This window comes from Lates calcarifer, linkage group LG17, assembly GCF_001640805.2.
Source record: "Lates calcarifer isolate ASB-BC8 linkage group LG17, TLL_Latcal_v3, whole genome shotgun sequence".
NCBI lineage: Eukaryota > Metazoa > Chordata > Actinopteri > Centropomidae > Lates > Lates calcarifer.
The window spans coordinates 4135915-4147759 of record NC_066849.1 but is presented as its reverse complement, the minus strand read 5'-3'; the positions used below and the strand labels follow the sequence as shown (position 1 = coordinate 4147759).

General features: G+C 39.8%; 3 protein-coding genes across 3 annotated transcripts in view; 1 reads left to right on the top strand and 2 right to left on the bottom strand.

The window, feature by feature from the left end:
- hdlbpa (high density lipoprotein binding protein a) overlaps window positions 1–11845 on the top strand; it is a 239887-nt gene that overhangs the window by 101590 nt on the left and 126452 nt on the right. The gene's annotated exons all lie outside the window — the stretch shown is intronic.
- scly (selenocysteine lyase) lies at window positions 205–4848 on the bottom strand. Its single transcript, XM_018669805.2, is given in 14 exon segments — window positions 205–771; window positions 870–945; window positions 1116–1215; window positions 1756–1839; window positions 2039–2075; window positions 2185–2291; window positions 2378–2533; window positions 2766–2801; window positions 2803–2894; window positions 3013–3190; window positions 3292–3392; window positions 3607–3716; window positions 3871–3966; window positions 4798–4848. Coding segments are annotated over 13 exon segments (1323 nt in total). The 5' UTR covers window positions 3963–3966; window positions 4798–4848; the 3' UTR covers window positions 205–617.
- The window catches only part of kif1aa (kinesin family member 1Aa), a 38995-nt gene continuing 33241 nt past the window's right edge, over window positions 6092–11845 (bottom strand). Inside the window, 10 exon segments of the mRNA XM_018669946.2 lie at window positions 6092–9106; window positions 9219–9337; window positions 9427–9619; window positions 9710–9853; window positions 10043–10164; window positions 10270–10341; window positions 10571–10759; window positions 11248–11393; window positions 11480–11541; window positions 11626–11759. Of these exon segments, the coding sequence (XP_018525462.2) occupies window positions 9064–9106; window positions 9219–9337; window positions 9427–9619; window positions 9710–9853; window positions 10043–10164; window positions 10270–10341; window positions 10571–10759; window positions 11248–11393; window positions 11480–11541; window positions 11626–11759 (1224 nt within the window). The 3' untranslated portion in view covers window positions 6092–9063.

Genomic DNA, 11845 nt, shown 5'->3' with positions numbered 1-11845 from the left:
TGGGGAGAGAGGAGGGGGTCGGAGCCAGCGAGATAGAAAGGTAATGAAAGACGAGTGGAGGCGCAGCACTCGTGGCCTCCTGCTCTCCTTTGTGTGGCAATGACCATATGCTGGCACACTTACCCATGCTTCACTGGAGGTGGGGGAGCTGAGGCAGCACGGAAACTTAAGTAATGGGAGAAGTCAGAGCCAAGCCATGGTGGATTACAATGAGTGTTATTTTTTTTATTTTAAAAATTCATTTGAATGAGGATGAGTAAACAGATGATACATTTGTAAGATTATAATCTACATAGAAAATTTAACAGTTGATTAGATCAGTGAAAGCATTTAAAAAGTGTATGTTAATATTTAATTTCAATAACACTCATACTTGTCGAGCTCAGTCCAATTAGCTGATTAGTTACTCACATGACGTGATGGAAGCTGAGTACGTGCATCTCTCCATAACATCACTCCCTCAGGTCACTTCAAGTTCTTCCCTTTTATCATTTATATTAACTCATTTATCCAGTTTACACAATCATTTAATTTAGAAATAAACACAGAAGGTGCATTCATTCTGTACATCATTATTTAACCTACAGGATAACTTTAGTTTGAGCACACAGAGGCCATCAGTTCATTTCTTCCAACAGCTGCACAGTTTCCCTCAGATCCTCCACAACTATATCCACATCTTCTTTGGTTGTCCCTCTGCCCACGCTCAACCTTAATGCATTGGCTGCCACCTCTGAGGGGACGCCACAGCTCAGAAGGATATGGGAAGGCCTGATGGATAAACACATTGCAGTGCAGGGGAGTTAGGTAACTATGATCAAAATGGTGTCTGGACAAAGGCATAACAGGTGAGAGAGGGACTCTTTTACCTGTTTCCACTGCCTGAGTGGCAGGCAGCACCGACACTGGCCAGCAGCCTCCTACAGTTGGACAATACTCTCCAGCCTAAAGCGGGAGAGAGAGAGATTAATCATTTAAAGCCTTTGTAGTTTACAAATGGCCCCATGCAGGTCATGAACTACCTCTGACAAACATTGGTGTAGGGTTAGAGGACACTGTTTGGATTGACAGGTCAAAACAGACATAGGACAGAGACGGAAGAGTCATGACATCACCTTGTAATGTTGGGCCCAGGATAGACACATTACATGTGTTGGGGAGGTTATCGGAGCCAGGGTAATGGCTGTTGAAGCGGATCCTGTCTTTAAAGACAGCCTGCAAAGAGAAACACGATCAACCACTAAATAATGTTCATAGTTTTTTTTTTTTTCCCCTGATGGTTTTTATTCAGGTTCTGATGTTTAACAATCAAGATGTGTCAACCTTCTCTAAACACCTCTTTTCATGTGCACCTTTTTCTGAGTTATAGTAAATACATTAAGGAGGGTTTAAGCCCAACTTGCCTGTCAGCAGTGGTGTATAATGCAGCCAGTGTAATATCTTAAGCTGCGTCCCTTAATCAGTGTTATAGCTAAGAGGAGCTAGTGTGTTCCCATAATTTTTGCTCATATATTGTATTCTATATGTTGTCCTATATCAGCCTGCCATTGACTAAAAGTCTTACAAGCAAAAGAAATAAATCTCTATGATATGGGCTATGAAAATTTCCTCTAAAAAAACAGCTGGAAAATGAGACTGTTGTAGAGAATTTCTATATTTCAAGCCCCCAGATGACTGCTGTGTCCCTCACATTATCATTTTTCAAGTCATGGACATTAGAAACATCATCATCTAATTCTCTGGAGACAAACTTACCCTCAGTCGCTCTTCCAAATAAAGTTTGGTACTTCGCATATGACTCTCATAATCTGACAGATTAGAGGTCACCAGCTCTGCAGCCTAACAGACACATAATAAATTAGTAGCTATATAAAGGCAGGAAAAGACAACATGGTAGAGTCTACATTTACTACTTGACAGGAACACAAGACGTTCATTTTCACTCAAATATCCTGCACTTCTAGAGAAATATTCTAAAACCTTTAAGAGTATCTCAAATTAAATTTCCAGTAACACAAATAAAGAGCAGGAAAATTACCTTTCCCAGACCAGCAATCATTGGTGTGTTCTCAGTGCTGTAATTGAAATGAAATTACAGTTTAATATTTAGATTTGCAGCTCTCTGATAATGCATTTTTGTAACTTAATTTGTTATTCCTCAAGTAAGACAATGTAGTGTGCTACCCTGGCCTGAAGTTTCTCTCCTGTCCTCCTCCAAACAGCATCGGATACAATGGTGTTCTTGTTCCAGGGCCGTTCACGTACAAAGCACCGATCCGAGGGGCATAGAACTAGGGACGTAACAAATTCCATCAATAAAATGTTTCCGGTTTTTCTGATACTAAAATCAAGATCATTAATACAACAGATTTCTGACCTTGTGTCCCACTATGGTGAGGTAATCCACGCCTAGTTCACAGGCGTCTACTCTGATTTTCCCCAGAGCCTGGGCAGCATCGGTGTGGAGCAGGATCCTGAGCCGCTCGTGCTGCTTGTTGAGAGATTTTATTCTCTGGCAGATCTCTTGGATCGGCTGACAAAGGGAAAGTGTTTTATTTTTTACCATGAAGCTGCATTTAAACAATCAAATTTGAAATACAGTAGAAGACAGGATACATCAGCTAATGTAACCACTGACAGATTGTTCTATTTTTATATCTTTTGAGATAATAAAAATAGAATTTCTCAAATATCTGTACTGTAAAATGATTTATAGATGAACACAGAAGAGGCTGTCAGGTTTCCGAGCCTCTATCTCCTCTTACCATAATGGCTCCTGTCTCATTGTTGGCCAGCATGACAGGAGATGAGACAAGTGTTGGGACGCACTGCAGCAATGACATCCTCCACCTCTACACGGGCTGTTGTCTTGGACACAGGCACAGATGTAACATCTGTGACAAAAACACAGTTCCACAAACAAGTTCAGAAAGGGTGCAAATATGAGGAGGCAATTTTTTAAGTTGTTAAAGTCATGATAAGTTTAATAAACAAGATTTATTCCTCTCCTACCTGCCTTGCCATCTCTCTGTAGGTGCTCAGCTACTAGTCTGACCGAGTCATGTTCCACATTAGAGATGATAATGTGAGGAAGGCCAGTGCATCCATTGGAGTGTGCTTCACCTTGCTCTGCAGCCCTGCAGTTTTTCCTGAAGTGCTCTACAGCAGTGTGGAGCACCAGATTATTGGCCTGAAAGAAGATTAGTCTGTGGTGGGTCACAGGTGTATTAATTATATATTATTCTTCTCAAAAATATCTCTACTATCACAGCCATCTGTAACATAAATTACCTCTGTTCCACCTGAGGTAAAGATGATGTCCTCTGCTTTCCCTCCAACCATTCTTGCCACATTCTCTCTGGAGTGATTAATGATTGCCTTGGCCTTGGCACCTGGAGATTAACAAATATTTTATGCAAATGTATTTGCACTCTCAGATACATTAAAGGTTGCTATAAATACTATAAAATAACCACAAAATAATTTTCACTAAGCACTCGAAGAGAGCAAATTAGGGAGAAGCAGTTTTTGACCACAGGCTTTGCATTTCCTACTCCAAGATGTCAACTTATTGAGATTTTGATGCAGGGTACTAGTATTCTTCACCTGCTATATAGTTGCTACTTGGGTTTCCCCAGGCTTCCTGCAGGGCTTCAGTAACAGCCTTGATCACTTCTGGTTCTGGTGGAGTGGTAGCATTGTAGTCCATGTAGATCCTATGTGGCATTAGGCATATTAGACAAAAGATGATGAGTTAAGCCCACTGTATATGCTACAACACATTAACAAAACATCAAGAGGATTAAATTTCATCAAATCAATCTAATTCTGCATTCACTGAAGTGGATTTCAAGATACGATGTGACCTACCTATCCAGATTCATTTCTGGATAATGATGAAAGGTATGGTCAGTGAAGGCGTGACCTGTTACCAGGATGAAGTCATCAGTCTGTTTAGCCATACTCCTAAGAAGAGATAGTAAACTTAGTAGGAGGTTTGTGGATTAATTCTCTTCATGCAGGTATTTCCATTTAATCTAAATTGTCAGGATTTGTTATAAAACACTGTAAGCTGCCAGAACAACATCTCTTTTAAACATGTCACTTTTTAAATGAGTATGGGTTTAATTTATTTGGGCAGCACGTAGTGAGCTTTGATTACAATGAGTTTTGAAAGCTGGTTGGACAATTAGATACATCTTGTGACTACAGACCAAACAGGAAGTGTAGCAAAAACTAAATGAAGAACTGCAGTGTCAGCAACTGCATGTTCATATTCTGATGATAAAATATATGATAGCAGCTGGGTTTATCAGAATTTACAGAAACTACTGTACAAACTTGAAGTCAACATTTAGCGTAAACAAGGTCAAATCCCCCCCAAGTCAAAGTCCTACTACTCTGTCAGCTAACGTTACATTCATGCTGTCAACAGCAGGTGTGACGTGGATTTACTTCTGATGCCGACTATGCTTTGGTTTAATTCAGAGCAACAGGAAACTAAAACATTAAGAAAACCTGTCTCAGCCATACTTCAGGCAGCTAACGCTAACCTACTGTCGGTAACATCTGTTTGCTTTAGCTAAAGCTAGCTAGCACTGCTAACTCATACCTGCTAGCAATATTATATTTAAGTGATATTCATCTGCTTTCAAGGTCTGCACATAAATCAAGGTTGTTTCCCTTTGTCTGACATGGCAGGCTGAACTTCCTGGCTTTGTGTCTGACCTTGTGAGGTGATGTGAAGATGTCCTGAATGTATTTACTGCCGTCTGTGTCAATCATCAGCTAGCTTACCAGTTTGTATGAGTGGATGAGGCGCTACTCCACCAGGTTGCCAGATGTCTTAAAGGGAAAGCGGCAATTTAACATAGATAGAAGATCATAAAATCAACGCCCCAAACATTTAAGCGTTATCCACAGTGAATGGTTTATTACATGAATTCATTTAAAGTTTGCTTATACTTGTGTTCTACATGAACAGATAGGGTCTGAGAGTTAATTTAGGGGTTAGGATTGGTTTTACCAGTTTACAGGCAAAAAATCTTGGTGTAAAAATCCGCGAGAGCCAGGATATTTATCATATCGAAGAGCGCGAAAGATCAGTTACATTAGATGGAGCAGATGAGGAGGTAGAAGATTTAAGTGACAGTGAACAGAAATGTATTATAAATACTCCCATAACGCTGGCAAATGGACATGGCAACTCTGGATTCTGCTGCCATGGTAACAACCAGGAAGTTGATGCAAAACAGGCACAGGCATAGTTTTTTGTATGTTCTCTCATCCATGGTTCTTTCACATGGTCAAATAAATATATCAGTAATATCCTGGATGAGGTTATTGTCCCTCCTGCAAAGTGTCGCTGGGTCCCTTCATATGGTGAAGTAGACTGGTCCCGTGATTTTTTTGGTCTGATGAATGAACGCATCTCACGTCTTTTTATGACTGCGAATTCACAAAAATATTCTAGACTGAGCATGGCAATTTTTCAGAGGATGTACTGAGCATACACTGGAACTGAAGGACAGAGACATTTCTCTTGGACTTATAAATAAGGATGTGGAAATAAAACAAACTTTGTTTATTTGTCTTTTGCTTGTACTCTGAAAATACCACATTCACAAGAGGAAATGGTCTGGCTCTAAACTCAATTTTGGACATTTTTATAATGAAGTCAAGGAATATGGCACCTCAATTAAATACACAAATACAAAAAAGCTGCAAAAAATATATGTATTGCCATGGATTGTGTACCTAACCTACCTAACCTTTTTTTTCTTCTTCTCTCTCATTACTTTATCCCCAGCACTGTCATTTTTATATTGTTATGAAACATTGTAATAATATTCTGTTCAAATGTTTAAATAAAGGTTAAACAATATTTTCTAATACTGTGAAAAATACATGTGTTTTCAGTCAATCTTTATCTAACAACCTGCTAAATTAAAAGTATTGCCGTGCACCAACCGATGCACACATCAGAAGACAATTTTATGTATTTACATAGCTGTTAATGATAAATTAAGTGCTGGTCATTGGGTGCAAAAAATAATGCGGTATATTCTATAAAAAAGAAGAGTCCATTACCTTGTGTTGCATAATTTCCATGTTTATTTAATATATGACAATGTGTTTAGTGTACACAAACATTTGACGCTTAACTCCAACACTCAGAGACACTGACTGAACTACTGCCCATTTAAGATTTTGTAAATGGGTGCAACTTTATAATACAATGTTCACAGCAATCATGTTTATGTACAATGCAAAATAATTTGATAGTGCGAGAAACAAAAAGATTAGATGTGGAAGCACAAAAATGCAAATATTTCTTCAAAAGGGAGGGATTAGAAAAGGTAGATTTTGTGAAGGCTGTCAGCGCATGATGGTGAGGGTAGATACTGAAATAAGAGTGAAAGTTTGACAGTAAGGTAACCTACAGCATTACTCTGTACAAGATGCAATGCCTAACAGGGCCATGATGAACCAACCACATCCTCCCACACATCAGTGCACAGATTATTACAGGTATGTCCCATGGTTCCCTGACAATAATCTTCCTACAATCAATAAGGGACCAGACTGTGAATCCAGAACACAACCACTCCAGCAGAACAAGTATTTTCAAATATTGATGTACATTCAGTGTGAATTTTTTTTGTGACTGCACCAACAAAACTTTGGTTGGCTCAAATGTGATGCACATTAAAAAAGCCTGATGAAAACAAGAGGAAAAATCTCAACACTGAGATCAGACTGGAGTTCCCATGTTATGATTGGGTTTTAAAGGAAATGAGACAGAAATAAGTGCTTGAGACAGTGTAATGTACAGTGCAGCAGGTACTCCCTCAATGATGATGCTATAGCTGGATAAAATACAACTGCAGTCTCTGCCAAGAAGGTCTGTGATAGATTTTGATCACTACATTGATCACCCAACTTGTTACACAGCAAACTAAAGATATGAACAGACATTTGACTGATTAACTTACAACTTACGGCAGTTGTAAACACATGTATGGTTGTAAAATGTTTTGATTGTAGAACTTCAAAAAATATGTCCACAACACACAGAATACTTTCCAGTCTCAGGAAATATGCTTTTAGTAGAGTAAAGTACTGTATGGATTACATTAGAAGCAGAAATAGAAACATACTGAAGTTCTGTTACAGTTAAATCCCACACTAAAATTTATTGCGCTATAGATATGGAAGTCTTTTGCAATGGTTAAATGCTTTAAGGTGCTGTTCTTAAACACAAGCTACATGTCACTGCTGTCATGGAACATGGTCTCTAGGCTGGCTGACCTGAGACATGCTCATCCATCAAACAGCAGCATTTTTCATCAACGATCAGCTGAAAGAGTTGAAAAGGAACAAGAGCAGAGTTTTGCAGCTGCACTCTGACACTGTCAGCAGCATTGATTGCTTTTTTCCATTCAAAGCATTACTGTTTAACAAATATAGCCATGTGTTTACTGGCAATCCATACAAGGTTTCTGCATGTATAAAAATTGAGTATACTGTGTGTTACGGAACTTTCCATATTGTATAGCGTCATATTAGAAATCAAACATCACTGTAAATGAGACATTTTTTCGGAATATGTAAGTGATGATGATGAAAAGTAGGAAAGTGATGATATTATCTGCAGACACTTCCAGAACAGTATTATAGCAGCATGAAGGATGTAGTTTCAAAGCAACTGGTGCAGAGGCATACTGTACAGTATCCCTATACAGTATGACTGAAAAGAGAGGCACTACATTTAATCAATATACATTTCATTCAGACAACCAGATTCTTCTTCTGTACTGTGAGGATCAGTTTATACTTTTACTCATTAACAAGGTAGCTTTGTGCAGTTGTGACCACCTTAATATTCTCTACCTAATATATTGATCTTGTCAGATGTATGTTAGTTGGTCAGGTGTGACTATCCTGATCTTGGATACTGTTATTTAGGCAATCAGGTAAAGATGGCCAATCATAAAGTTACTGAACTGATTCAACAGCATTAATTGCATGGGAACAGGGTCATATTATTCAAACATTTAAGGAACTTATATTAAAAAGTGCAGTGTGCAGAAATTGCACTGTACTACTACTTTAGAAATATAAATGTCTTTGTAAATAAATACATGCAGAAATAAATAATAAAGCTGTTAAATATCTAAATATATCACATTTTAAAACAAATAAAATTCGGGTAGAGACTGAGATTTAATTTGGGAGGAATAAATAGGATGATATCTGATTACTTAACATGTGAATGGAGATACCCACAGTGCTCCTACAAGTAGCTAAAACAACATGGATTTATCAAAATGCCACAAGAACATGAAGTTTATGATGATATGCCATTCCTTTGCCAGGCTGTGTGTGCTAAAGTTTCTAAGTAAATTTTAGGAATAGGAGGCAGATTACTCAATGTCAGGATTCATGGACCAGAAAGAAGAGAGAGATATTCTGAAGAGTTACACTCAACTGTCATTTTTTTCTTTTAGCATGTTTTTTTTTTTTTGCTGTATTTTGTATGCAAACCAGTTTAGACACTGTATATATAGCTGTAGAGCAGAGTAGAGAAGATTTACTGATGCAAATGTAGCAATGTGATCCTCACTGACATGGCAGCTTCAGGTAAGATAAATGTCACTGCATTTTTTAAGGAATAAATGTATAAGGCTTGATGTGTCACTGACAACAACTACAGTACATTACCATACGTATGTAATCTGAGATAAGAAACTGTTGCTACTTCCTCCATTTTTGTCCTTCTTCCAGCTATGAATAAACTTCAGTACAGTACAGTGACAGCTTTTTGAAGAGGTTCTTCAGACTACGAGACTCACACCGCAGCAAAGGCCTGACACAAAATGGGCGCTTTAGGTGCAGAGGACACTAGTGATAAACTGAGAACGTACAGGGGAAAGATGACTGTTGGTGACAGTGGCAGTGGGGACGGGGCTCAGCACAGGGGAAGGGATAAGGACAAGGATCTATGTACATATAAGTCTTTGCGTTCATCCTTCTCTCATGAAATTTGTTCAGGGTTTTGTTTCACATCCTCATCTGTCCGGCTCTTCTTCTCGACAGCTTTGACCTGAGAGGCAGATGGGAAAATGTATATCAAATATAAAACATTTTTGAGTTAGAGGTTTTTACCTTCATCTGTGTACGTATTTCTGTCAGAGAGGTGATTTGGTGTTTTTTACCTGATAGTTCCAGCAAGGAGTGGATTAAATGCATACAGCCAGTCATGCATTTCTTTGTCATTAGTGGCTTGAAGCAATATTCCACGATGTTCTGTACACACAGCAAATGTGTTTGGGGTCTGTTGAGAAAGACAAAAAAAAGTAAAAGATTATGATGGCACAAGAGAACAGAAAGAGGGAATCTGGGGGACTTTGGTAAATCACCTACCTTCAGCATTGCCTGTTGGTCCTCACTGTACTCCACCTGAGCAGAGGAGAGATTGAGAATAGCCCGCTCCACAGCATCTCTTTCTGTGTTGTAGATGTAGACGTATGGCCGCCGCACCACAACGTAGCGCTTCACCCATCCGTTGGTGTGTGGCTCCAAGAAATGTATGTAGCCCTTCTTTGACACAATAGGGCTGAAAATAGAGGTCAGATATTACCATGTGTGAAACCAAGAAGTTGTCTTCATAACTCAGACTGATGACATCTTATTGTAGCAGACTCACCTGACTCTAATCTCCTGGATATCAGGGACAAATTTGCGGGGGCGAGGCTTAGTGTCAGAGGCTCCATTGATGGACTTCTTGGCCTCTGCGTCCTGCTGTGTGTCAGGACTGGGGCTGACAGCACGAGAGCGAGGCATAGGTGGTCTGTGGTACAAAAACAAGAGGCTTTTGAGCCCTTGTAACAAACCAGCTCCCTACACCTTATGGGACCAAAGTAATTTACACTGACTGGGCAACAACACCATCCTCACTGCTTCATGTTATCCAACTACCAAGTATTTTATTCAGAAGAAATTCAAAACAATAACCATGTACATATGTCTTACTACTGACCTGAGTTCAGCGTTACTATAGCAACCTTCAATCAGTGAAGGGCATGTTGAAGAGGGCGTGATTGTGTTGAGAGCAGAGATAGAAGTGGAGTCTCTTAACGTTGTGACAGACATCTCTGAGATCTGGAACACACACCAACACACAGATGCATGGTGGATCAACTGAGTGGAACAGACAACAGTGTCAACAGACACTAATCATATAAATGGGAGTCTTTAAAGCACTACCTTGCTTTCACTGGCGCTGACACACACATGGCTGTATTCTCTGTTGAAGGAGTGGGTGAGCAGCCGCAAGCACTGTGTGAAAAGGACAGAGTTTAAAATGTCTGTGTATGAAGATAGAAACAGAAATCATATCTGTGATCATAAGAAAGTAAGTGTTCTGACTACATTTTTATTTGCTATAGATATAGTATATATTTTCACCTCCTCTTGTCATGCAGAAGAACATAGAGCTGAACAAAATAGAGTAAAGACTGCAGAGTCAAACCTAAAATTACATATTCACAAAATAATGATGGCTGACCTTGGCAGCGAGCTCCCTCTGCCTGTCAGTGGTGATTTCAGAGCTGGAGCTGACCTCCTGGTCAACGTCGGGGGGCTGAGGAGACTCACTCAGGTCCTCAGTGACACAGGACTGCAGGGACTCCTGGCCCATGAGCAGGGTAGACTCCAGTTTCTCTTTCAACAACAGGTAATGTTTGGTCTTCTCCACCTGAGAAAAGAAGGAGAAATATCACAGTCATTGACAACAGAGAGCGTCCCTCACTTAAACTTAAGAGAAAGTTGTCTGCAAGCAACTTTTGGAAACAGCAGAGGTTTATTCGACAAATTCAAGTCCAGTTTCCATCAGACACGGCAGAGAGATGGCTCTCTACACTGATTTCAATACCATATACCATAATATTTTCTTGGAGTGTAAAGCTCTTGAATGCATGCTCCCTCATTCATTGGTTTGACCAGTGTCTATGCCAACGATATCCAGTTTTATGTCTTGTATTTGTGAAACCAAGGGAACTTTCAAATTTTCAAATATTTTTCAGAAAATCTGAGCCTGGATGTCTCACAGTTTTCATTCACTTATATGATTTCGAGGAACATGCTTTGGAACTTGTAGGTTCAATACATGAAGGCTAGAGATGTGTGTCTTCAGTTGCTGATTAAAGTAACTGCTATAAAACAAAAGTAACATATGCCCCGCACATCTTGAAGTAGGCTGAGTTTCTCCAGCTCCCACTGGTGGTCTAGAATGAGGCTGTCACTGCGGGGCCTCCACCCAGCCAGGTTCTCCTCCCCACGGACGTAGGCCACTGAGGTGTCCAGCACCCGCCTGCGTCTCCTCTGCATACCTGGGGTGGGACAGGTGCAGGATCAGAAATGATGCAGAAGTGAGCTTAATGCAGAATGCTAAGTATGTGTCTTGACTCTAACCCACCTGGGCTTCCTGCATCTGCCAGGTTACATAAGCTGACCTCATAAACTCCAGTTACACGGTTTCTAAACAGAATGCAAAACAAAAATCAGCTGGGTGGACACAGGACAACACATGATGTTTTTCATAGTTTCAAATTTCAAACTCACCCATCTGCCGCTCTCAGGCTTCCAGTACCAAAAAGGTTGCGAATAGAGCGGGAGGCTGAGAGCTTTGTGTCTCGAGAGTAAAACACCATGCAGATATCTTTGGTTATGACAGCAGGCTGGGTGCAGTTCTCCATCTGCAATTGATAAAAGTGGAGGATTTGCGGACACTGTTCCTCTAGAGTAATTTACATATGTCCTCTGATACTGTATGAGCTATTTC